Source organism: Megalopta genalis, chromosome 2, assembly GCF_051020955.1.
Source record: "Megalopta genalis isolate 19385.01 chromosome 2, iyMegGena1_principal, whole genome shotgun sequence".
NCBI lineage: Eukaryota > Metazoa > Arthropoda > Insecta > Hymenoptera > Halictidae > Megalopta > Megalopta genalis.
This window is the reverse complement of record NC_135014.1, coordinates 24576238-24602816: the sequence shown is the minus strand read 5'-3', so window position 1 is coordinate 24602816 and position 26579 is coordinate 24576238. Positions and strand designations below refer to the sequence as shown.

Genomic DNA, 26579 nt, shown 5'->3' with positions numbered 1-26579 from the left:
ACGTTCAAGTACAGCAACCACAGGCTATACAAGGATCGCATTTATTGACGCACGTCACGCGTCTTCGGGCTCCCAACGAAGCCAGCGATAGCCAGCTATAGTCAGCTATAGATCAGCTATGTAAGTCGGCTACAATGTCAACGAGACATTTGTACAGCGATCGTTTCGACATGGCTCACCCAGCAGCGTGAAACAACGATGAGAAACAAAAGGATAATAATCTTGGGGACGATGAGGATCGTGTGTTCGGAGGTCCTGCGCGTCTTCCAGACTTACTTGAAGACTGGGACAGGATACGCCTGTGCTGGACACAGAATCGGGACGCCCAGCGCTTCCGGGACCTCGAAGGTTCGGCTCTTGTCCATGGTCGAGAACTTAGGCTTGGCGGAGCCGACCGGTTCTACAAGGAGAATGATCACGCTCTCGTGTAACTAACTATGAACGACGTAACAAGCTGGAGAAAAGTGAGCCGCGCGTCGGTGCTCGCTTTCAGTTTCGAGGAGAGCATCCAGGAATTCTAGTTGGCCGGCCTGCCTAATATACTGGGACAGGGTGAAACATGGAGTTTAGAGAGAGAGAGAGAGAGAGAGAGAGAGAGAGAGAGAGAGAGAAAGAGAGAGAGAGAGATGCTTGTCTATTTTTCACCGTGTTGCGAAGCGATGGATACAGTGGCTCACGAATATGTTCTGCCGCCCTTTAAAACGAGACAACTGTTTTCAAATCGGGCGAAATGACTCGAGATTTTTTGGAAATGATGACGATTCCTAAAAATTTCTATTTTAAGTTGCATTTTTCTTTTATTTAGAGCAATTTTAATCTTTCCTCGGATTGTTTTCCATTACGTCGAATGTAGAAAGTGTTGTCGAAGGTATATCTTGTTGATATAATTTCGATATTTTTACTTCGATATTTTTACATTATTTATTTATTATTATATATATACATTATTTATTTATTTATTTATTTATTTATTTATTTATTAGAATGACCAAATTAAAATACTTTTTCAACAACTGTCGAATACCACCTTCGAAAATATTTTCGCGATGTCAAAATCATTTAATTGATGAAACCGAAACTACAAAGTTAATATTTATCGTGGGTAATGTTAGTTCAACTCGTACAATGAAAACGGGTTTTGAAGTCTAGTTAAAAATTAGTGTCAGCCACGTGTAGCTAACGCGGCACCGGACGCGACAGCTTTTTTATCCGAGCCTTTTTTTATTTGCCTTGACACCCATATGTGACAGAATGTTTTGCTTAGATTCGGAACCGAATTTTTACAGCTCATCTATTATCTTTTAGTCAAAAAAATAGTAAGAAAAATGCGAGTTTCTCGTTTCATCTGTCATCCGAACTAATCACAATTTTTCATAAAAATGTACACATTTTTCCCTCCAAAACAGATCGTTCAAATTTTCGTTCCGAGCTCGGATAAAAACTACAGGAACACTAATGTTTCATTTTCATTTCTCAATTCAACAATCGCGACATAAAAAGAACAAATTTGGAGACCTTTCTCCAGCGAACAAGTCACACAGCCGTCTAAAAAAAGCTGCGAGTCATTTGCCGCGATTCGGAGAACGCGATCACGTTTGAAACAGTTGTGTTCGAAAGAGTTTCACACGAGCCGCCGCGTATCGACCTACCTAAACGTGGCGACTGGGAACGCCTGTGCAGGACAAAGCAACGAAAACCCGGTGCCTTTGGTTACGCGTAATCCGACGTCGTTCACAGATGGAAACTGTGGCTTGGTGCTCGAGGCGGGTTCTAAAAACAGAACGCGAGACGAACGGCTCGAAGGTCGTGCGTAAAGAGGACGCCGCGACGCGGCAAGAGTCTTTGAATATGCTGGAATAGGGACTCCCCTTTGCCATACAGGGCTCGTAGATGTACTCTAGCTGTGTCAATATAGCATCTATGCATAGCTGAACAATCACCCTTCGGTACCCCGCTCAACTCGCCAGCCGTTTCTCTAGCCCCTGCTAGTCTGGTCCCGCGGATGGAACCTTGGAACTTTCGTTGGCCAAACTATTTTCACGGCGACCCCGAAATACCATCTTCAGGGGGTGCTACCGTTTCACTGGATGAACGATTTTATCTTTGAATGGTTCGTTGAATTTAACCCTTTGTACTTTGACTGCTAGTTTGAATTGTGATAAGGATTTTTTGTGCTGCTAAATACGAATAATATATATTTCTTCTAATACTAGTAATTTAATATTATTGTATTGCTAGTAATATAGTACTGGTATAATAATATAGTAATTGAATACTATTATGGTGTGTAATAATATAATAATATTAAATTACTAATATTATTGGTATTATAGTAGTATTATATTGTATTATTAGTGATATTTATTGTTGATATATATTGTATTGTTAGTGATGTAATAGTATTAAATTAGTAGTATTATACTCGTATTATAATAACATTAAATTACTAGTATTATATTATCATACTAGTGCTACAATGATATTACATTATTAGTATTATCATAATATTAAATTACACTATTTTTTGTGTATTTTTAGTGTATATTTAGTTAGTATTATAATAATATTAAACTGCTATTATAATATTAGTATTATAATAATATTAAACTGCTATTATAATATTAGTATTATAATAATATTAAACTGCTATTATAATATTAGTATTATAATAATATTAAACTACTAGTGTTATACTGTTATTATAATAATATTAAATTACTAGTGTTATACTAGTACTGCAATAATATTCAATTATTAGTATTACACTAGTATTATAATAATATTAAGCTACTATTATTATACTAGTATCATAATAATATTATACTACTAGTACTATAACAATAATAATATTAATACTAGTATTATACTAGTATTACACTGGTATTATAATAAATATTAAATTACTAGCATCGCACTAGTATTGTAATAATATTAAACTACTGTATAGTATATAATATATATTAATATTTAATATTGTAATTTAATACTATAATAATATTAAATTACTAGTATTATACTATTATTATATTACTAGTAATTTGACATTATCATATTATCATACCAATATTATTCCATAACATTTAGCATTATATTAATGCTAATACCATTATTTAAATACCTAGTTTCTAATAATTAATTAGAATGTCTCACACGTTTCATAGACATTTAAAAAGAAACATGTTTACAAAAAATACCTCAAAGAATATATTAACAAAAATTGCTAAATAAAATTAGAAACAATCCCAAGCATAATTTAGATCCCAGCAATTAATATTTTCCTTACAATATGCACATATGCATTAACACGTCCATTGCTCTTATCGCGTAACTTTCTCAAAGGACAACAAGAATACATAAATATAGACGAAGCATAAATGCTCATGAATTCCCAAAAAGCAGATAGTCAAATGGTAACACCCCTCGAGTTCCAAGCGTCTCTCAGTCGTCTCGAGTCCAAACGGTCAGACAAAAGCTAGCTTTCGCCGGGCTGCCTACCTATATACAGGAACCGGAAATCCTTGCGCAGGGCATAGTAGGGTGACACTCTTCGTGGAAGACGCGCTGAATCGCAGAAGGTCGGTCGGTCCGGATATTTGTGGTCGAGCACTGGATGCTGGCTCTAATGATCAGATCAGGGGATTCGCGAGATGAAGCTCCACCTGTGCGTTACCTGTACCACGGACGGGAAACCCTTGGGCAGGACGTTGCACGTTGCACGTTGAACGGTGCACGTTGCACCGTCGTCGCACCACCAAGTGCCGTTACGAATGACAGCCGACGACGAGGTTACGTCACCGACGAGAATTTCTGTCGTGTGCTTGCAACGAGCTTCGAGGAACGGCGAAGCTAATAGAAAAATTCGCAGCGACGCGAAGAGCGAGGAATAATTAATTCCAGGAGCTTTGAATTTTAATGGATTTCGACGAGTGAACGGTGCTTGGATTTTCAGAGGATATCCTCGCGATTGGTTGTTTGTTTATAAGCAGACTGCGGATTTTTGGGAAGAATAGAAATTGTATTAATTGCGAGTTGTAATAATGTTGTAGAAATTAAAGGCGTTTCGGGGCACAAAGGTCTTAATGAGTCAGAAAGAGCACAGCTATTAAATTATTTGCCTCGTTGCCTTCTCTGTGCACTTTGAACTATTCAATATTGCCGTAAGTGCATACAATCCGATGTATTAGACGAAGAACTATATTTTTTTAAGAGAAGATCAAGAGCCAGTATGTGGAACAGCGGCAGCTGCATAGCAAAAATTGACCCCCGTAAAAAGAGATTATGGTTGCAAAGCGAAAGACGACGACTTTATCAACTTTCATTCACAAAAATAAGATTATTAAATTTCAGATTAAGATTATTAAAAAATGTAGTATCGAAGCTCTAAATTTTAGTTGCACTACACACAATTTTCTAATGAACTATTTAGTAGACGCATTTTTTATACAAACAAGAGTTTGATATCCTAATTGTCCTTGCACGTAGAAATACATTAAAATCCTCATTATAGGCACAGATCGTTATCTAAATTGCTATTTAAACAGCAGAAGCTGAAAACGTGTCGAACATCGTCTTCTGCAAATTCTTGCGAACTAATTAAATTCAAAACTGAGCTAACTAATAATTCTTCGATCGATTAAGGAACAAATCCTAAAGCTCCGATCGCCTTCCAAATAAAACCCGCTTCGACTTCGAACTTCCTCGAACAGTTCCGAACCCCCAAAACTCCCGTAATTCTCAAGATCGACGGGAAATCCCTGAATACGCGTCCCGCAATTACCGTGAAAGGTTCGAAAGTGCCAAAAAATCTGTTGGCTCGCGAGACCGAGTCTTCCGGGACGGAGACGTTCTACCGATGCAAGAAGTAGACGCGGAAAAACGCGTCTGCGAATGGAGTCTCGTCGGCTATCGCCGATGGCGTTCCCTTCCGCGTCCTTGGTTTCTTTGATAAGCCGAATATATCGTATATATATATATATATATATATATATATATATATATATATACATATACATATATAGAATCGATTCGCGTGCTATCCTCCTCGAGCGAGTCTATTCTTAAAAATTCGCCGGTCTCTCCGAGTACCTGAAAGCTGGAACGGGGAATGCCTGAGCCGGACACATCAAAGTGAGCGGCCGGTCGCAGTGGACCGTGTACGTGCGCGAGTTTTCCGTCATCTGGAATTTCGGTTTCGTGCTCGAGACTGGCTCTGAAGAGGAGAAACCCGACGCAAACGTGATCATTGGGTTCGGATTCGTGAATATCGAACGGCGGGACAGGGTAGCCTCTCTGCTCTACCAGGAGCTGGTCGATGATCACACCTTCGACGACTTGCACCCTACGGTTATGCAGTCCTGCCTCGATAACTGTCGCACGTTTGTCAGATAGACGCGTCACAGATCGAACAATTTATTGTCTTTTAACAGACCGCGATAATTGGACAACGTAACAGCGTTAGTCTCGCTAAGATTGTTTTAACGCTTCGTCTACCGCGAATCTTTTAATAATCATTTTTAATCGACATTTTCGATCGACAGATGGGATCTTAGAAAAAATTGTTCAGAAGCGAGATTTTCTCCGCAATCGTACGAATTTTTTGAACTAATATAATGGTAATAATAATAATAAATTTATTTACCAACGGGACAAACCCTTTGTTGTAACTTTATCTGTCAATGGGATCTTAGAAAAAATTGTTTAAAAGTGACAGCTATTTTCTCCGCAACCGTGCGAACTGCTTGAACTACTATAATAACAATAATAATAATTTTTGTTATTAACGGGACAAACCCTTTGTCATAACTTTCCCTATCAACGAGATAAATCCTTTTTTTAAATAACGTAACCGATCGCTTAGAAATTATTATTTAAAAGAAAACGACCTAGATACTTGAATATCAGACTAGATAAAATCACTAAAAATACAAATAAACATTTATCCGATTCTCCATTCTTGCAATCGTCGCGCAAAATGTTTCTAATCCATAAACGCTTCCGAGCCTATAACGTGACAACGATCGAGGCAGCACCGTATTCTAAGCACTCGGCCCACCTATGCGAAGGTACCGGGTGTCCTTGAGCAGGGCAGAGCAGCGTGATGGTCTGGCCGAGACCGGAAACGAATCCTCGTGAGTTATCCATGGTCGGGAACTTGGGTCTGGCGCTGCCGACAGGTTCTGCGAGAAGAATCCCGATGGAAGAAGCGTGTCAGGATCGGCGGAATCGCGTTACCACCCCTAAGTTCATGGGGTTGGGGGACAGAGAACCCGCTGGGGTCGCGCGGAGATCGCGTGAACCGTTGCTGCGGAGGCGCGAAAGGCGAGAAAAGTTCGGCTAACCGAGTTCCGTTCGGTTCGGGGACGTTTGATCTCGGATGCAAAGAGGCTAACAAACTTTCGGGAACTCAACAGGCCCAGATTCCCGGCCTAATAATCGCGTGAACCTGGATGATCATCGAGTTTCCAGCGTACCTATAGGACGGAACAGGAAATCCTTGGGCGGGGCAGAAAAGCGGCAAACTCCCGTTCATCTTCGTCGAGAGTCCAATCAAGTTGATCGTGCTGGAGAGTTTCGGCCGCGTGCTCGACACGGGTTCTGCGAATCATTCGCCGGATGAAAGCGACCCGGCACAGCCGCTCGGATTAAAGCGTCCCCGGGATCCCGCGGATCCTCGTGAGCCTCGCGAGGCTTGCCGATGCTTTGCTACCGGGGACAGGGGACCCTTTGGCCGCAGCGCCGCAACCCCTTCGACGGCCGGACAGCCGATGAATCCGCTTTGATTGAGGCATCGAAACCGTCGGAGTCGAGTTAACCGTGGAACGTCGCGGATTCAATCAGCCCCGTTAATGCTTCGCAGTTTGACTTCTTTCGCAGAGAGGTTCGTTAGCACTGCCTTGTCCCGGGAACTGATTAGCTCCTTGATAAGAAAGGGAATTTGTGTTTGAGCCGTTCGGTGCGAAACGTCTTGGAACAGCTTCGATTTGAAAGCGGAAAGGGCGAATGCTCGCTTATTAATTTTATATGGCGTAATTAAAACGGACGAAAATATAATCGAAATAATTAAATACTTTTATCGCAACGAATTGCAATTAGAATGCGATGAAGTGGTCACATTTGAAGTGGTCACAGTAATTAAATGTAAGAAACTGCAGAGACAGATTTGTTTTTAAAACTATCGGATATTCTTATCGATAAATGAAGTAAAATTAAAGCAGAAGAACTTGATAGATGACTATACTGTATTTAAACGCATTAACGCGATCAACGTCTCGTTTGTTGCACGCCAAACTTTGCTTCAACGTTGATGATAGAGGAGTAGAATTTTACTCGGATTTAAGGAAAGCGCGTAACGTCTATTTTTAGGTGATCATGTTCGAAATCTTTATGACGCGTCTGCGTGGGGTTAATGGGGCACGCTTTGGAGTCCTCAATTTCTGAGAGTGTGCGATGGCAAGATTGCGTTCAGAAAATAGGCTGCGTGGATTAAATGTAATTTCAAGTAGAGATTGATCTACTTGTTCTGCGAATTGTGCTGTTTGATGCGCGATGTGCATTTAGCTTCGGTCTGGTCGTCTAATGGCTTCTGGCAATTTAGGTGAAAATTGGGAACGACGACTCTTAAGTGATTTTTAGATCATGTTTGAGACGTGCTAGAGGAAAGTACTGGAATTTCGGTCGAATATTTGTTTCTGTAGGTCTGCGATGGTCTTTTTTGCATGATTTTGTTGATACAAGTGCTTTTTAGATCATATTTGAGAGGAAAGTACTAGAATTTTGGTCCAACATTTGTCTCCGTAGGTCTGCGATAGTCCTTCTTGCATGATTTTGTTGATACAAGTACTTTTTAGATCATATTTGAGAGGAAGGTACTAGAATTTTGGTCCAACATTTGTCTCCGTAGGTCTGCGATAGTCTTTCTTGCATGATTTTGTTGATACAAGTACTTTTTAGATCATATTTGAGAGGAAGGTACTAGAATTTTGGTCCAACATTTGTCTCCGTAGGTCTGCGATGGTCTTTTTTGCATGATTTTGTTGATACAAGTGCTCTCAAATTTAAGAGATAGACATTTTGGCGTCGATGAAACCATCGACGATTTTAATTTTTCAAATTTATCGCTGCGTTAAGAAATAGTGGAAGAGCATCTTTTTATTAAATTCCTGGCGATTCTTGAATAACTCATTTCTATTCTGAAAGTAGATTTTACCATTGTCGTTGATGTGCAAAACTTCTGAAGAACAAATTGAATACAATTCTATAGAATTTACGAAAATTCTATATTCTACATTTTATGATAAATTAACCCTCTTCACTCGAAGCTATTCTAACTGTAAGTCTAAAATAATTTTTCTGACTTGTAGTATTATTTCCATTTTATATGACAAAGCGCATTTTATGAATACAAAATTGCGTCTTGCGATTCATACAGCTTTTAACAACTTTTTAAATCTATACTTTGATAATATAAAGAATATCTTTGAACGTGGTATAACAATTTCAGTGGTGTCTCAGGGTCACCACTCGAGTGCAAAGGGTTAAATGACCTCGTAGCGCATAGAACTTCGCTCGACAAAAGAATACCTGCCCTTTGACCCACGACTTCTCACCAGAAGAAACCCTGAAAAATCACTCGCATCCAGCTCCATAAAATCAGTACCGTACCTATGACTTGGCACCGGAAAGCCCTGGGCGGGACAGAGCAGCGGCAGTGTTCCATTGGAAACGACCGTCAGACCATTAATGTTGCTGACCGAAGGGAATTTCGGTCGGACGCTTCCCACGGGTTCTGCGCGTTACGATGTCCGATAGAACGATGGAAAAAGAGCGTAACTTAGACCGGGTTTTGGTAGCGAGATAGAACTTACTTGAACACGAGGGTAGGGAACCCCTGAGCGGGACAGAGAAGGGTAACCGAGCCGTCCTTGACCGTTCGGAAACTTCTGGAGTCATCGATGGTCGGGAATTTCGGCCTCACGCTGCCGACTGGCTCTGATTATGCAATCAAAGAGAAACTTCTGTTTCCAACCATCGATACTGTCTACCTAACAATGAACTCTCGCGTTTTCTTCTATATAAGTCGGTTCAGACGCGACCAGTGGTTTAGTAGAGAGACCACTGATATTTTTTAAATATTATACAGCTTGAGAAAACATTATTTTTTCAATGTAAAAATTGATTTTCAGTAATTATCGCTTTAGCTTTGCAATTGTAGCATCGGCAGCTACAATATATAGATAGCTGAGATTCTCCCGATTAAAATGAGCCCAAACACGAGGCAAATCGAGTGCGATCGACTAAATTAAGAATCGATCTACAGGGTGTGTCGCGCGACATGCGTCATCGAATGATTTTTAAGCTATGCTTGTCGTGAAAAATTCTGAAAAACGGTCTGAAAACTGCGTAGAGATTCTTGTGAAAGGTTTTCAAGTTCTTAAGATCAACTGATTTGAAGTTACTTTAAAAGTGCAAGTTTCGAGACACACCCTGTATTAAGCTCTTCAACAAAAGTAGTCCGATTTCCATCGTGTTTGGACTCGTTTTAATCGGAAAAACCTCAGCCATCCATTGGTGTTAAAATTATACAAGTAAGTCGAAAATTACTGCAAATAAAATTGTCTTTCTTGCATGTTCACTTTGCCCAACCGCACTGCGATGACAGAAAACTGTGGCTTGGATGTGTAAATACAACTGCACAGATTCCATGTGAATTTGACAGTGCACCACTGTCCTAGCAAATATTTTAGAGCATAGAAAATATATATCCTAATTGATACGGTAGATCAATCAAAATGGATCTGCTTGACTAAATTGTGTGACCTACTCAATTAAATCCTAGAATCTATACAAAACAAGTTACTAAATTAAATCAGCAATCGCCACTCTATTAAATTAGTGATCGTGTCTGGACCAGCCTAATGCGTTTAGTTTGCTATTACAGAATGGTGAGGGGAGCCTAATCGACCAGAAAAATCCATCGAAATGGATCAGCTTGACCAAATTGATTTAGCAACCTACTCGAGGAAATCCTAGAGTGCCCGTACACAAATAAGTTACTAAATTATTCTGCAGTTTATTAAATTACTGAGCCGACCTTTAACGATCAGGTACGATTAGGTACGATTAGGTCGTTTTCTGTACCTGTTTGAGGGAACGGGGAACCCCTGTGCAGGGCATATCAAAGCCTGAGACCCGTTCACCGACGTCCTGAATCCACGGATGTCGTCCGTCGAAGGAATCTTCGGACGAACGCTGCCCACCGGCTCTAAAGGACACCAAGCCGAATAGAGGATAGGTTCTAGATAGTTGAAGAACAGGTAACCCCTGAGGGGAACATCCCGACTGCCACCTCTTTCGATTGCAATTTGTTTACCCTTGCGTAGGCAACTTAAATATTGATATCTTTGTTCAACGTGGATTAGATTGCTTTATCGATGGGTATAGTTTGTCGCGAGTGTCACTCGATCGAACAGTGTCCAGCGTGTTCGCGTGATTAATCGAAATATTGATCATGGTTAAACGCGAGTTTGATGGGATCGTTTCATCGCTACATGATCGACGCGTTTGTCAGTCGATTAAAAAGCGGTATGTTCTTGCGATTTATAGTGTCGTTAAATCTGAAAACAAAACAATGCTGCAGTATCTTTCTTTGGTATTTTTTGGTACTCTAAGCATCGTATGCAGAATCTCCGTACGTGAAATATAAAAGAACAATTTTTCAATGAATTGTTGATACGAGAGAAATTGCGAGAACTTTTTATAAATTTAACTCTTCGATGATTTTACAATCGAAAACGATTGTTTCTACTTTGAGAATCAACGAAGACTTCTGTTTCGTTTAAATCGATCATTGGCGTAGGAAGCGTGAATATGATAATTTATAATCTTTTTAATGGAGATAATTAGCTTTTAATCTGAAAAAATTCGTAAAGAGGTCTATGTGACGTATAAATAAATAATTATCAGAATAAAAACCTTTGTCTCTCTTATGTATTATTTATTCTTTATTTTTCTTATTTTCTTTTATTCTATTCTTTATTCTTATATTAAATATATATATATTTAAATATATATTATTATATTATTATTAATTATTATTATATTATTATAATATATATATATATATATATATATATATATATATATATATATTATATTTAATGCAATATAATAATATAATAATAATTAATTAATAATTATATTTAATGCAATATAATAATATAATAATTTAAATATTTATTGCAATTTAGATTTATATAATTGAAATTTCAAACGTCGACTACGATTATTATCGTTGTGTTAAAAATACAGTCCGGATGAATTTTTCAACGTTTCCACGGAGATCCACGTAAAACGATCACCAAAGCCACGTGCAAACTAGATATCCAGTTGCCCACACAAGGAATAACCACAAACCGCTCCTCGAAACCCCCGACAATGGATACTTCATTGCATTGTCCATAAGCATAAATAATCTGCTACGTCGTCCAGATCTAAATTTATCGATTCCGCAGCCCACAACTCCCAGATGTCTCAGCCCACTGAATCATTTTCTGACCGCGCCGGTGGGATCGGAAACTTTACCGAGTTCTCCGTCTCGCAGACTCATTGAAAACCCTCTCTCCTCCCCATCAGCCAACAGATCTCATCTCGCAGCCACCCACGCAGCTCTAGGCCACTCTTCTCACCGATCGTGCGTTCCGATTCGTTCATTCCACTTGCCAGTGATTAGCAGACTGCGGATTTCATGCATTCACGAGAAAAATGGCGGGGTGAAATATAAAACAGTGAAAGAACCAGAGAATTTAACACTAGACTCACGGTGTTCGATATTTTTTAATTTACGATCATTCAGATTGCAAACACGTTTTTTTAGTAAATTGCTAAAAATCTGCACAAATATGTGTTTGTTATTCTTATTGCTGGAAATCTGAATAAATGCTATATTTTTGTAATTTTCATTTCTAAAAATCTGTATGGACATGTTTTTGTTATTTCTGTTGCCATAAGTCTGTATAATTATATTTTTGCTATTTTTATTGCTGAAGATCTGTGTGAATACTATATATTTTTATTTCTATTGCTAAAAATCTGAGTAAATAGTATATATTTTTATTTCTATTGCTAAAAATCTGAGTGAATACTACATAATTTTGTTTTTATTACTAAAAATCTGAGTAAATACTATATATTATTATTTTTGTTGCTAAAAATCTGAGTAAATATTATATATTTTTATTTTTTTACTGAAAATCTGAATAAATACCACATATTTTTATCTTTATTGCTAAAAATCCGTATAAATATATTTTCGTTATTTTCATTGCTAAAAATCTGCATAAACATATTTATGTTATTTTGATCAAGTAAATTAAAACCCTTCTAGTGCTAAACCTAGTGTCATTCCTTTCAACTTGCGAAAATTGTTGGAGGCAAACAGACAATTTCCATTTGTCGCAAGCTTCTTAAAATTTCATTTAAAAAGCTTTCCTATTTTGCATACAGATCCGCAGTCCAGCGATTAGAGATATCGTACCTATGGACCGGTACCGGGTATCCTTGGGCGGGGCAGAGAAGTGGCAAATTGGCTTTCGACTCCGCCGAAAGTCCGTTTATGTTGTCCATCGAAGGAAACTTTGGCCGTACGCTTCCCACGGGTTCTGTTTCACAACGAATGCTCGGTGACTGCGGGGTCCGTGTTTCCGTAAGCACGTGGGCCCCCTGTTCGGACCCACTGCCGTCCTCATTAAAGGGTTGAACAGAGTTACGATATCGGTTTCGGTTCTTGGAACAATTTCGGAGAACCAGAAATATCTGACAGGTAGACTGCGAATCTTTACGCTAAATAAAAATCGCCTGACCCAATCGCAAGAAACAGAAATTCGGTAAAAATATATTTCTTTTATTTTATTATTAAATATACTAGCTCTTTGACTCCTTTACTGAATCGAAAACAGTGTAATAATATGTTTATTATGTAACGTTCTTATTGTTTTGTATTCGATCTAATTAATTTTATGTAATGTCCTAATTGTTTTGTATTCGATCCAATTATTTTATGTAACTTTCTAATTCTTTTGTATTCGATCCAATTAATTTTATGTAACTTTCTAATTCTTTTGTATTCGATCTGATTAATTTTACGTAACGTCCTAATTGTTTCGTATTCGTTCTAATTAATTGTATGTAACTTTCTAACTGTTTTGTATTCGATCTAAATAATTTTAAGTAACGTACTAACTTTTTTCTATTCAGTCTATCAATTTTTATGATAAATGCATACGTATAACATTTATATAATTTTCTTCGTCCTCAATCACTAGATTATGGATCATTGTGCAAAATAAAAATCGTTTAACCTAATTGTAAGGGACAGAAATTAATTAAAAATGTTTTTCCACTTTTAACCACTCTAATAAGTCGAAAACGGTGCAACAATATGTTCAAGATCATCTAAGATCTTTGCAGTTTCGTATTTGATTTATTAATTTGAATCATAAATGCATAAAGCCCACAGTCTATTTACAACAGTAATTACAAAAATTAATGATGATTCGCGATGATATGTTTTAATTAATGATCACTAGACTGCGAATCATTGTGCAATATAAAAATTGTCTAAACTAATTATAAGAAACAGGGATTAAATAAAAATGAATTTCCACTTTGAACTGCTCTGATAAGCCGAAAGTACTATAACAATACGTTTAATTTGATCTGACGTCTTCACAGCTTGGTCTTCAACCTAAACTTCTCATAAATGCAAAAAAATCTAAAATTTCCAAATAACATACAATTTGTAAAAACCAAAAACTAACTGAAAACTATTCCAATAGTAAAAATAGAGACCAGTGTATCATTTCCAAATTGTGTCAATTATTGTGCATAAAAGTGCACAAAAATGCATAAAAATCCGCAATCTACCAACAGCGTTCGCCCAAAACCGATATCCAACGGTTCGGATCGTTTAGCTACCGTAACCCTTTCACTCTCCCCGCTCGTCCATAGAAAACGGCAGCCTAGTCGCGAACGGAATTGCGGAATCGCGAACGGTTCCGACGTGGAATTCCGGCCGACTCTCGCAATTAGATCTAGCCGAGATCTCGAGAGAACTCGCGAGACGACGCGTCATTAAAACTCGGCAGGTGCGTGGAGCTGTCGCACACCTGCTCGAAGAGCGTCTGCGGACGCATCCGAACATCCTCGGCCGTCTCGACGACGACGACGACGTCGACGACGTTCAACTTACCACGCGAGAGCGAAGGACAGAGCCCGGAGATCGCGTCGCGTCGGCGCAATCTTATCTTCGTACGTTCGATTTCCGTGTTCACACGGCTCTCGTCTACCGAGACGCTCATTGTCCGATATATACCGATCATGCCAAGAGTGAACAATTATGGGCGGGCGGTGGCGCGTGCCCGCAGGGGTACCCTGTCCCAGCATTCAGGTTCGCCAAACGAGCTCGATCCGAATTTTTGCTGTCGCAACGACGACGAATCGTTTCACTGATTTTTCCAATTTTCTATTTCCTTTCTCTTTCTCTTCTCTTTTCGAAAACCGTAGCAGACTTCGACCACTGGCGAGTGAAGATCGAGCTCGTTGGACAATGTGATTACACACGTACGTCGACGTGGTTACTTGGCCGTGGGCAATTGATTTTCCGAGCTACTCAGTCAGGACTTAACTTGATCGTCAAGGTAATTAAACTCGAATCGGTTCACTCTGGCTCGCAGGGAATCAATTGCCCCGGCAGCTTCGGGCCCGGACAGAGACGGCGCGGATCCGAAGATTGCTGAATTCAAAGAATGTTTCTTTTAATGAGAAGTCGATGTACCGGGCGTTCCGCTTAAAACGGGCGACCTAAGTATCCCCTTTAATAGCGATGTTTTAAAAAGTATTATACAAAGAATTGAACCATTATCAAGAGACGAAAGCGACGCAGAATTTTCGAGGTCGTCGTCGTTGATCCGCATACGAGTGCATTTTGCTATGTTCCATTGTGCAGCTGCCATTTCACTCATAAGGTCAGCTGCAACAAAGGAGACCTGCACTTGTATGCAAATCCCCATCGACGACCTCGACAACTCCGAGGAAAATGATCTCGAGAGATCAACTTTTCGCAAGGTATTCGTCTGTTGACGCCAATCGAGTACAATATTTTTCGTAACGTCGCTATTTGAGGAGACATTTGGGTGGCCTGTTTCGCGCGGAACACCCCGTAGATCCTCGTCGACGAAATGAACGGCTACAATGTTCCGTCCAGGTCCGAAGCTGTGAAACACGATTCTGATTCCGGATCTGGGCACGTGTGAGCATCTGACAGCGATCGCGGATTAATCCCGGGTTAATCACGAAGAAGAAGAAGAAGAAGAAGAAAAAAAAGAAGAATAACACTTAGCAATGAATCGATCGAATCAGAATCGTGGTTGTTAAATGAATGTGTGAGAACGGTTTGCTGGTGTAGCCGACTTACCGGTAATGACGAGTCGTCCCTTGGTGGCTGACAATCTGGTTTCTCCGGTGAGCCTATGCTTGGTGCGGCACTGGTAGGTCTTGTATCCGTCTTCGGGTCCAACGTCGCGGATGTGAAGCTCTCCGGATGGCAGTACCAGGTATTTTCCGTCTGCGATCGCGGCCGCGGATAGAAAAGGACAGATTAATTGACGGGGCGTTTGCTCTGATTCGGCGCGTGTTAACTTTCTACCTCAGGATAATTGATTGATCGCGGAGAGAACGGTGTGCGCCGCGCCGATATCGGGCAACGGTTTTAATCGAGAAGAACGATATTTTACGCTTCTCGGGAATAGTTCGACCGCGCGATGAACCGGCGCCGCGATCAGAAATATTCAATTATCCCGACGACCGCATGGTGCTCGTCCACTCTGCACAAACACCGGCGCACGGGCATGCACACCGCGCGCCGAGACGAGCACAATGCTGTCTTGATTAATACATTGGCCCGCGTGCACCTCTATTACCTTCCACTACCTTCGGCCAAGTTCGTTGAACGTTGAATAGCGACCGACTCTTTCTCTCCACACGGGCGTCTCGTGTGCGGTGCGCCTTCAACGTTCGACGAATCGCTTGGCCGTCACATCCCGGCTCGTTCGTCAAACAACGACACTGTTCTCGCGATCGTCCGTGAAATGTAAGAAGCCGATCGCTTCCGATGCGCTGTGTAATCCTTCTAACCCCCTGCGAGATGGTAATTGGGTAGCGATGGGATCGAGTTGCGCCTGATCGCGATTTTCTGCACTGTTCAACGGGGCTGCGCGGTTTACGGACTTTCGATTTGCCGTGGAACTGTTATAAAGGATTATTTATTATTATTTATTATTATTTATTATTATTTATTATTATTTATTATTATTTATTATTATTTATTATTATTTATTATTATTTATTATTATTTATTATTATTTATTATTATTTATTATTATTTATTATTATTTATTATTATTTATTATTATTTATTATTATTTATTATTATTTATTATTATTTATTATTATTTATTATTATTTATTATTACTCATTATTATTATTCATTATTATTTATTATTACTCATTATTATTATTTATTATTATGTTATAAAGGAATGCTACAAAGAATTGTATGTAATGGTTTTTGAACAATAATACGCACCATGTTATCTAAATGATTGTCGGATCGATGGAAATAGATTTCGATATTTTTGTAAATTGGGAACTTTTACTCAGGTTCTTTGATTTTATTAGTTATCGTTTTTTTTAACGCTATTAACATTTGCTTACGCGAAGCTATGACGATTCCATAAATAGGGTAAAAGGAATGTTACTATCTAAAAAATATTGCAACTGTTGCATTATTGCAGTTGCGAGAGAATTGAATCAAATATGTTCCCTAATTCGAAGCATTCATCTTCTTTTATCTTGATTGAATAAAGATGTAGCTCGTTACATCTGTATGAATAATAGTATATCCTTTTGGTAATAATATTTATGCAGTTGCTTTTCATATAGAATTGATCTGTTTTCAGAAAAATCTGTAACAAGTGTCCGTCAATTTTTAAAAGGTCAAATGTTGAACAGTGTTATCAATGCGACTCGATCCAATCGCTAACGTCGACGACACGTTGAAAATGTAAAATAGACTACTAATCAAAAAGATTTCCAAGTTAATTGCAATATTGAAATGTTAAACATTGATACCAGATAAATTATTTCGTTTAAATCGCGATACCATGAAGGGGTTAGAAAGTCAAAATAATATTTGATGCATTATGAGAGCATACTAAGTCTCGTTTTTTAAGGAATCGCCCTACTTTGATGACTTTAAACATTTTATTTGTTTTCATCTGAAATCTCTGGAACGCTGCTCCTCGCGTATACTGTAAAAAACACCTGAAACATTAAATATGATTTTCAGATTGAGTTCTATGATATTTTCAAATTTGATCATCCAATTTTCTTCAAACCTTGCAGGTATCTTTAATAGATAAAATTCAATTTTTGCAAGTGACTGAACCAGTATCTTTGTCTGCAAAAATTTAAATTTTATCTTTCAAGTATTGCCTTGTTCTTGTATTTCATTATCTTTGATTTGTTTTGGTTCTATCAATTATTTTAATTAGTTACTTTAGTTCTATTTTATTCTTATTTCTAATAAGAATGAAATTATCATTATTATTTATTAATTTATCAATTAATAAATTCCTATCTATGGACGGGAACGAAGCGAACATGATTTTTTATCAATATCGCTTTTGTTGAATCATCACGACTTTCAACATGACCACATTGTTTTCATATTATTGAATTTCCTTAAAATACATATCATTTAATAAAATCATTTATTGAATAAAATCATATTATTTTCTGGCCATCAAAGTAGGAAGATCCACTAACTTTAAAATTCTCAGCTAAATTTCATCGGACCTATATATCCACAAAATTTGTACATTTCACAGCAAATCATCTCAATATCAAAATTGCCAAAAAATTATTTATCGTCCTATATAAAAAGACAGAAACTACAGCAAAAATATATATATATATATATATATATATATATATATATATATATATATATATATATATATATATAAGTTTTTGACAACTTTCGATGCAAGAGACGTATCTGTTCAACGTATTTTGACTTACAATTTCACAGGACACCCATCCCTTAAGGGGGTATTTTAGTAAACCTTTTTTACACTTTTTCAACAAACTTTTGTATTCACTCGTATTTAGGTCAAACACACGAGCAATTCTACTGCCAACAAACCATCGATGCTGCAGCTGCAAGTTTTCAGTCAATCGATCGAATAAATCTCGAAATAACTCTGCAAAAAAAAAACATGATCGAAATTTCCAATCCCCTGCAAAAGCGTATAGCATTGAAATCAGCTCCTTCAATTCGTCGAATTTCGGGGGACACAGCCTCGAAAGTCCCTTACCCCCCAATTGAAATTGCAACGAAAGTCGATCGCAGTAAAAAAAGTCGTTTGACTAAAATACCCCGTGACGAGGTCCGGGCCCATTGTTGAATTTCGCTTATTATGCGAGGACATTCCATTCATCCCGGCTTCCGGTTATCAAACAACGGGCGAACGAGCCGGACGCATGCAAGCAACATCGGCGTAAAGACAGAGGCATCCGAGTACTCGATTTATTCGAATACTCGATCCTCGTGTCGAGTATCGATCGATTTTTCGTGCCGAGTGGGGTGCTCGAATTTTTCGGGTTGCTCGAAATCGACGAACTGTTAACAAAAAAGATGCGAGTCACTTGAGCGATTCAAACGACTCGAGTATTCAAGATATTTTTAACAAATGTTGTTAACTAAATTGAGGTGGCAATGTATACATTTACTGACAAATGTTAAGAATACATATTATTTACGTATTGTTAATATTTGAGTAAAATTTGATATTTTAATAAATATACGTCCTATTAAATTAATGGTACGTATTATAGTGAAACATATAATACATTATTTGTATTTTTTTTTATTTAATACATAAGACAAATAAAATATAAGAAATATTGAAATAATGAAAAATTAAAAATTAAAAAATCACGAAAATATTAAATAAAGATTTTCGTTCACATCAGAATATGTTTTATTTAAAATAAAAAATTCAAAACAATGTTATTTGCCAAATGATCGTAATCAGTGAACTATCATAAGATTTGATCGAAGAACACAGCGGTTTTTTTTGGAAATCTCCCAGTTTATTTTCCGTTCACATTTTCCTCAAATAAACGTCGTTTCTACCGTCGCCGATAACGAATATGTTTTATTTAAAGCCGTAGAAATTATCGCCACCATCAAAATATAAGATTCGAATCGAGAAACGCAGACATTCGTCGACATCGAGCACCTCGAAAAAATTCGGACGCTCGGCTCGGCCGGAAAAAATCGAGCCGCGCACACGCCTCTACGAAAAGCATCCACAACCGTTGTCACATTATGTATACATATACATATAGCGAGAGCACACAGGGAAGGAAAGGTTCGAGAGAGTTTGCGGTGCTGACGAAGTTGAAACGGAAGGGAAGGAAGTCTGGGACAGCGCGAGCAGCGGCAGTCAACGTCGTACGAACAGTTCAAGAATAGTTCGGGCGTTTCGTTTTCCGAAACGAGGGGCATCCGGGCTTTTTTCGAACGATCTCGTCGCGCGCCACCGTTTCTCCTGTTTCCGTTGGCCGGTCGATCTCTGAGAAGCGCGATCGAAATTCGAGCGGAAGCCGATGGAACGAACGAACGAACGAACGAACGAACACGCTCTGAGAAAACACGTCCGCCACGAAAATAGATTCGACCGTCTCTCGATGATCGATATCCTGCTTCATATTTCACTCAGCGCGGCTTCTACCCCAGCGCTTTGCTTTCGTTCTACAGGGTGTTAAAAGGTAGATCCGATACCGGGCAAATAGAGTATTCGTTCAACGTTGCGAGGCAACTTTGTTTCTGTCGGAGTTCAGGCGCTCGTACGATTCTGCGAATGTCGCGGTGATCGAAGCAAATCACGACCATCGAAACGACGATATTTCCACGATCAAACTATGTAATCGTGGTCGTCGGTCTTACTTCTTTTTTTACCGGTGTCTGTGGTATTTATTCGTTCGTGTTGATTAATGTCATTCCATATTAATGAACATTAACTTACGTTGACGAATATTAATTCATGTTTACGAATATTAATTTATGTTAACGGGTATTAATTTATATTAACGAATATTAATTCATATCGACGAATATTAATTAATATTAACGAATATTAATTCATATCTACGAATATTAATTTGTATTAACGAATATTAATTCATATCGACGAATATTAATTAATATTAACGAATATTAATTCATATCTACGAATATTAATTTGTATTAACGAATATTAATTCATATCGACGAATATTAATTAATATTAACAAATATTAATTAATATTAACGAATATTAATTCATATCTACGAATATTAATTTGTATTAACGAATATTACTTAATATTTACGAATATTAATTTATATTAACGAATATTTCTTCATATTTACGAATATTAATTTAAAGTAATGAATATTAATTCATATTAATTTACACGAATTCGTAGAAATCCATATAAATTCATAATAATTCACAAACATCCGGTAAAGCTCATGGAAATTCATCAAAATTCATTAATCTTCGTAAATGTCAAGGTTATTTAATTAACAAATATTAATAATATATAATTAATAATATATTTAATTTAAATATATAATTAATTAATATAAATCCATATCGAGTCGTGTTAATTATTATTATTAGTTGACATTAATTTGTATCGATAAGAATATGGTATATTCTGTAGAAGAAGTAAAAGATAAAGCGAGAAATCCGGTTATTTGTAACTCAAACAAAATTTGATTACGACTATTTGCCCTGGAAGTATTTAATCAACCTATTTTAACACCCTGCTCGATTCCAAATCGTTGATACGATTTAATGATGCGATTTTGATATATAGGGTGCGAAGAATCGTGTGTCACAGCTATAAGAATAAAATTTTATTGCATAATACAGAACAAACACCTGTTGGAAACTGAAGATAGAAAGTCCTTTCATTCCTTAATCAATTTTAATAAACCCTTTAAAAACGTTTTTGTTTAATTAATTTTTTCTTTAATCCCATTGCCTTAAATCGTACTCTAATCAACTTTTTGCTGTAAACGCATTGAACCTGCAGTCTAGTGAACGTAATTAGACTGCAAAATCCTTGCGCAGTTAGCAACAATTCTTTCAAATTGTTGAAATCTTAAAATTGTGAAGGATTTTAAATTGTGCAAATTTTAGAATTGTTAAAATTTGAGAATCGTAAAAATTACCACTACTCTGTGGAAACCAAGCACAATCTTTTTGCATTCCTCGATACTTTCGATAAGCTCACTTCTGCAATAAATGCATGTAATCCGCGGTCTAATTATCACATTCCGGACGGACGATGATTTCGATGATAATTGGAGATCAAACAGATCTCAGCCAGGGTCGCAACTCGAGGCTTTAGGAAGCAGTTGACATTGCACTGGAGTTCTGTTTCGTAGTTCCGTTTCATATGCACATTCCGCAACGTGCATTGACATAACTCGTTAATCGAGGAATTCAGTTTCCGCGTTTGTAAAAACAGATTCAGCGCGCTGTGTAAAGGGAGAATTTATTCCAGCAGTATTTCCACTATCTATGTTCATAGAATAATGCTCCTTTGTTCAAAATATCGTTTTTTTGAAAGACAACTATTTATTATCTTCAACTTTCTTAGAATTATTAAGAAAAAGACATATATTTTTATAAACCCCGTCTCTTACTTTGCATAAGTATTCTTTGGCATTTATGCAGTTACGCCATGTACAAAGTGGACCATAAAAAACCATCTACATGCTAATTGAAAATGAATTTTTCATTTCGTATCGCTGTAATAAATATTCCGATCAGCGAATGGACATTTTCCCTCGATAAAATGTTCAAAAAACTAAGCTGAAAATATAGAAAATTGGCTAAAGATCCCTAGTATAGCAATTAAAAATTATTGTAAAATAAATTGAATTTTTCCCGGGGCAAGAATGCAGACGAAGAAGCATCGACGCTAATTAACAAATTATCCTCCCAAAAAATTGTCGCAACCATTCTCCGAAGAACAGAATTTTTGGTAGATCCGTTTGTATTCGACCGCCCTGTACAGCTTCGCAATTCAGATGAACTCTCCGCGCATCTCCCAAACGATTGCATGCTTATCGGACTTAATTGGTTTTCTTAGAAGTAACGGTAGATCGAGCGGGTCCGTCCGGAACGTGTTGCCCGAGCATCATCAGTCCTGATATCGATAGTCAAACAATTATTTCGCACCCTGTATACCAACGATCGTACCTGTTGCGTGCTTCCTTTCGTGTTTACTATAGACTCCTGCCCGGGATTGCAGAGGATATCGCTCGTTACGATTTAACGATCGGTTTAACGTTCGAATCCTTGAAACAGGCTTTCGAAGTCCCAGGCCGACAACGCACTCGCTACGGCAGCGCGAGGTTATGAATGAAAACGATCTCGTTTTTCCGCTCAGGTCCCGAGGCGGATCGGAGCGTGTGCTCACGCGTAAACCAAGCCGCGTTTGACGACGTCACGGTGGAGTACTTGGGCACGAATGCTGGTGAAAAGTCGATCGAAAGGATCTCCAAAATGGTAAATTGTTGCTCAGAAATTGAATAGTTCGATGAAGAATGACGCTGGCTAAATTTAATTAATAAGAGTTTCAATGATCGATTAATTAATAAGAAGATTTTCATTAATCCTAGTCGCACTCCAAATCAATTGTTTCGCGGATCTTGTTCACTTTTTGTAGAAAAAATTGTCCCTTCCACGGATAAAAATTTCACGTCTTCTGTTGCATTTTAAGAATATGTATTTACATAGTTGTTCATAAATTAATACATTTTGCGAACAATTAATCTTCACTGGTCTTCTACGATTATTTATAAAATGCCATCGAATTTTGCAGTTCGATGTGAATTTAATTAGAAATAAGTGAATCTCGTTTGCAGCAAGTCGAAATAGTTACAATAATTACAAAAGAAAGTGTTCATTAATTCTTTCGTAGATCATAGCCACCTGACCGCATTCGAAATTAATTGTTTTGCAAATAAAATTGTCTCTTGCTAATAGTAATATTAATGATATTAATAATTCTTAAAATATTAATAATAATATTAATCATTCTCACGAATAAATTCTTAATATTAATAATAATACTAATAAATCTCACGAATAATTCTTAATATTTAATAATAACACTAATAATTCTCACGAATAATTCTTAATATTTAATAATAATACTAATAATTCTCACGAATAATTCTTAATATTAATAATAATATTAATAATTCTTCCGAATAATAATCCGAATTTAATTACAAGTAAATTTCATTTGCAACGAGATGAACATTACCAGCAAAATGGTTGATTTTATTTCCGTATCAATTTCGAGTGCAACCGAAAGAACAATATTCACTGAATACAATCCACAAAAGGATTAATTTCCGGTGCAACAAGGTGAACAATATTCGCCGAATACGATCCGCAAAAGCATTAATTATGAGTGCGACAATGTGAATAATATTCATGGAATATGAATCGCGCAAAAGGGGCAATTTGAAGTTCGAAAGGGTCGCGCGATTCGATAAGGATCTCAAATTCAATGTGAAATTATAATTTCAATTACATTCTGGAGCGTTTCTGTCCCCGAAGAAACCGAATGAAATCATTCGCGACGGCTTTTCAGAGGAAAAAATACTCCGCCGTCCGCCGTTTCGGCACGCGTCGAACAAAAAGGAAAAGCGTTTTCGCGGGCGCGGCGTGACGTCGGAAGCGTGAAGGGGACGAAAAAGTTCTCAGAAGAATGAATGGAAAACTCGTTCTCCGCTTGCCCCACCGCTTGTCCCGCAGCTGGAACAAGCACGTGGGCGCCACCGACTTTCCGACTCTGTCTCTCTCTCTCTCTCTCTCTCTCTCTTTCTGTGTACCGTAATCGGAGTTAGGGTATATTTCAGTGGTCTCGTCTTCGATCCAAGAGTCGACCTCGACGAATTCGGCGACGAAGCTCGGTATGTGACACTTGATAATTGCGGCGTTCCCCCGAAGGACGTGTTCGTCCATCACGTTCACTGCATACCGCTGCCCGACAACTGCAACCAGACACCGGTTTCCGGTTTTACCATAAGCCGCACAATCTACATACAGCCTCGTATCCGCGATCGATCGCGCTCTCGGGAGAACGTTCGAAAATTCGTGCGTGTTTTCATTCTAACGGCACCTAGTCGCAGACCGTTCGAAAATCGCTATGGCCGCGGGTCAATGATTCCAGCCGAGATCGCTTGTCGCCGATCCAGTTTTCCTCGAGATAATGCGCGACGTCCAGCGTCGAGATATAGAGGATTCATGGCGCAGCCTCGATGGCTCTTTGGATAGATCTTTTTTGGCGAAAGATTTTTTTTCGCAATTTTTTCAGCTCCGGATTGTGGCAATTTTTTGTGCTCGAGATTTGCCATTTGCGAAGTTTTTTGGCACCAGATATTAGCCAGTTTTCTGAGCACAAGATTTTAGCCATTTTTATAAGCACAAGCAAGATTTTAGCGATTTTTCTGGCACGAGATTTTAGCCATTTTTCTGAACCCCAGATTGTAGCCATTATTCCGAGCACAAGATTTTAGCCATTTTTTTTAATACTAGTTGCATTGATAATTTTTAATCCAAGTACATGTTTAATCGAATTCAATTTTTTGAGATTTTAATAGAAAAGATTGAGATTTGAAAATCCTTTGATTCTCCGGAAAATAATTTTTAGTATGAGAATTTAGGTGTAATTTCCAGTAGAGCAAAATTAATTTTTTGGAAAAAGTTGTTACAGTATGCCTGACAAATTATGGAAACTCAAATAAAAAACAGTTGTCAAAATAAGAATTTATAATTATAGCACGCTGTTATGAAGATATAATATTTAAATGTAATATTTTTCATTGAAGAGAGGTACAGAATATATTCTTATTAATTAAGCCGAATGTAGAAATCATTTTCAAGATGGCATTCGGTACGAGTTACAATATAAGTTTAGTATTGCAAACCCTTCGTAACATTCTCAAGAAAGGTACAGTGAAATAAAATAGCTAAAGATTCTTTAATATATCGCGTAGGATGGCTAGAATACCACTAAAACAAAGGAGAACAATAGAAGCTATTTTGCAGGCAGAAAATTCGAAGTTATTCTCCTGCACATTTGCCATTAAACCATTTTAAACATTAAAATGTCTAATTTTCTACAAGATATGTACATTAAACAACAAAATAAATATATAAAATACTGACAATTCGTTTCTCCGCGTCCTTTCTGAAAGGTTTAAACAGAATGAATTCGCAGTCTTTATCAACAACTAATACCAAATTTTATATAACGATTTCATTAGAGAAGTTTCTCAACTGTCATATAATTTGATCAATATATTATTATAAATTTCAATTGATAAATGAACTGATACTTTCATGTTCCTCGTTCCAACCTTAATCATCTCTAATTCTCGTCGACTTTATTTTGAATATTCGCAACCTCTCGTTTCCTCAAAACCAAAAAATCCATTCTAAAGAATGCTACGAATATTTGCAACACACGATACTCTAAAATTAGCACCGAACACCATCGAAAAATCGAAGTCCATACGCTCCAACTAAAACGTTAAAACAACTCTTCTGCCAACGATCAGACACTTTAAACAAATCCTAATTTAAGACTTCCGTGCGATCTCAAAGGAATCCATATCTCAGCAGCCAAGTGATAATAGTGCTTCGTTAGGCCCATAAAGCTAATCAGGAAACTCTTAAACGCGGCAGTAACATCGCGAAGAAATCTCTCGCATCAACGATCACCCACGCCGTCACCCTCAACAAGCACGAATTCAAGAAGGTACGTTCGCGCGTTTAACAAACGAACGCTGTACAATTGATGATAAAATCGCCGAGAAATTTTTATGTGTAATAGATCGAATGCATATGTTACAATCTTTAGAATAAAATGTCAATTAAAGATATTGTCGAAGGCTGGCTTCGCTAGAATGTGAATGACAGAACAGACTGTTTAAGATGAACCATGCTTATACTGTGAAAACGAATTAAATACAAGGTATTTTAATAGTATATATATAATTCATAACAGAGAAATATTTATATTTAATAGAGAAATTCATAATAGAAAAATATTGTGAAAAATATTAGTGGTAATAAATGATGACAGAACAGACTGTTTAAAATGAATCATGCTTATACTGTGAAAACGAATTAAATATAAGGTATTTTAATAGTATAATTCATAACAGAGAAATATTTATATTTAATAGAGAAATTCATAACAGAAAAATATTGTAGTGATAATAAATGATGTCACCGATAAAATAGTAATTATCAATTATCCACTGAATTTGTGACAGTTCTCCTCATCAAAAAGATTAGTGACATCAATTACTAATAATGATTTGGAGAAATATTAGGATAATAATGAACGATAATATTAATAAAATCGCAACTAATTA

The 26579-nt window shown here is 37.4% G+C and overlaps 1 protein-coding gene across 45 annotated transcripts in view; it reads right to left on the bottom strand.

Moving 5' to 3' along the window:
- Dscam1 (Down syndrome cell adhesion molecule 1) overlaps positions 1–26579 on the bottom strand; it is a 171053-nt gene that overhangs the window by 99409 nt on the left and 45065 nt on the right. For 26 of the 45 annotated variants that reach the window (XM_076518800.1, XM_076518798.1, XM_076518814.1 and 23 more), the window contains exon 6: positions 15470–15619. In XM_076518800.1, the coding sequence (XP_076374915.1) occupies positions 15470–15619 (150 nt within the window). Of the gene's footprint in view, positions 1–276; positions 401–3495; positions 3620–10137; positions 10262–12532; positions 12657–15469; positions 15620–24026; positions 24189–26579 lie in introns of all 45 variants that reach the window. The other 19 variants (XM_033470791.2, XM_076518833.1, XM_076518815.1 and 16 more) reach the window with 6 other exon arrangements.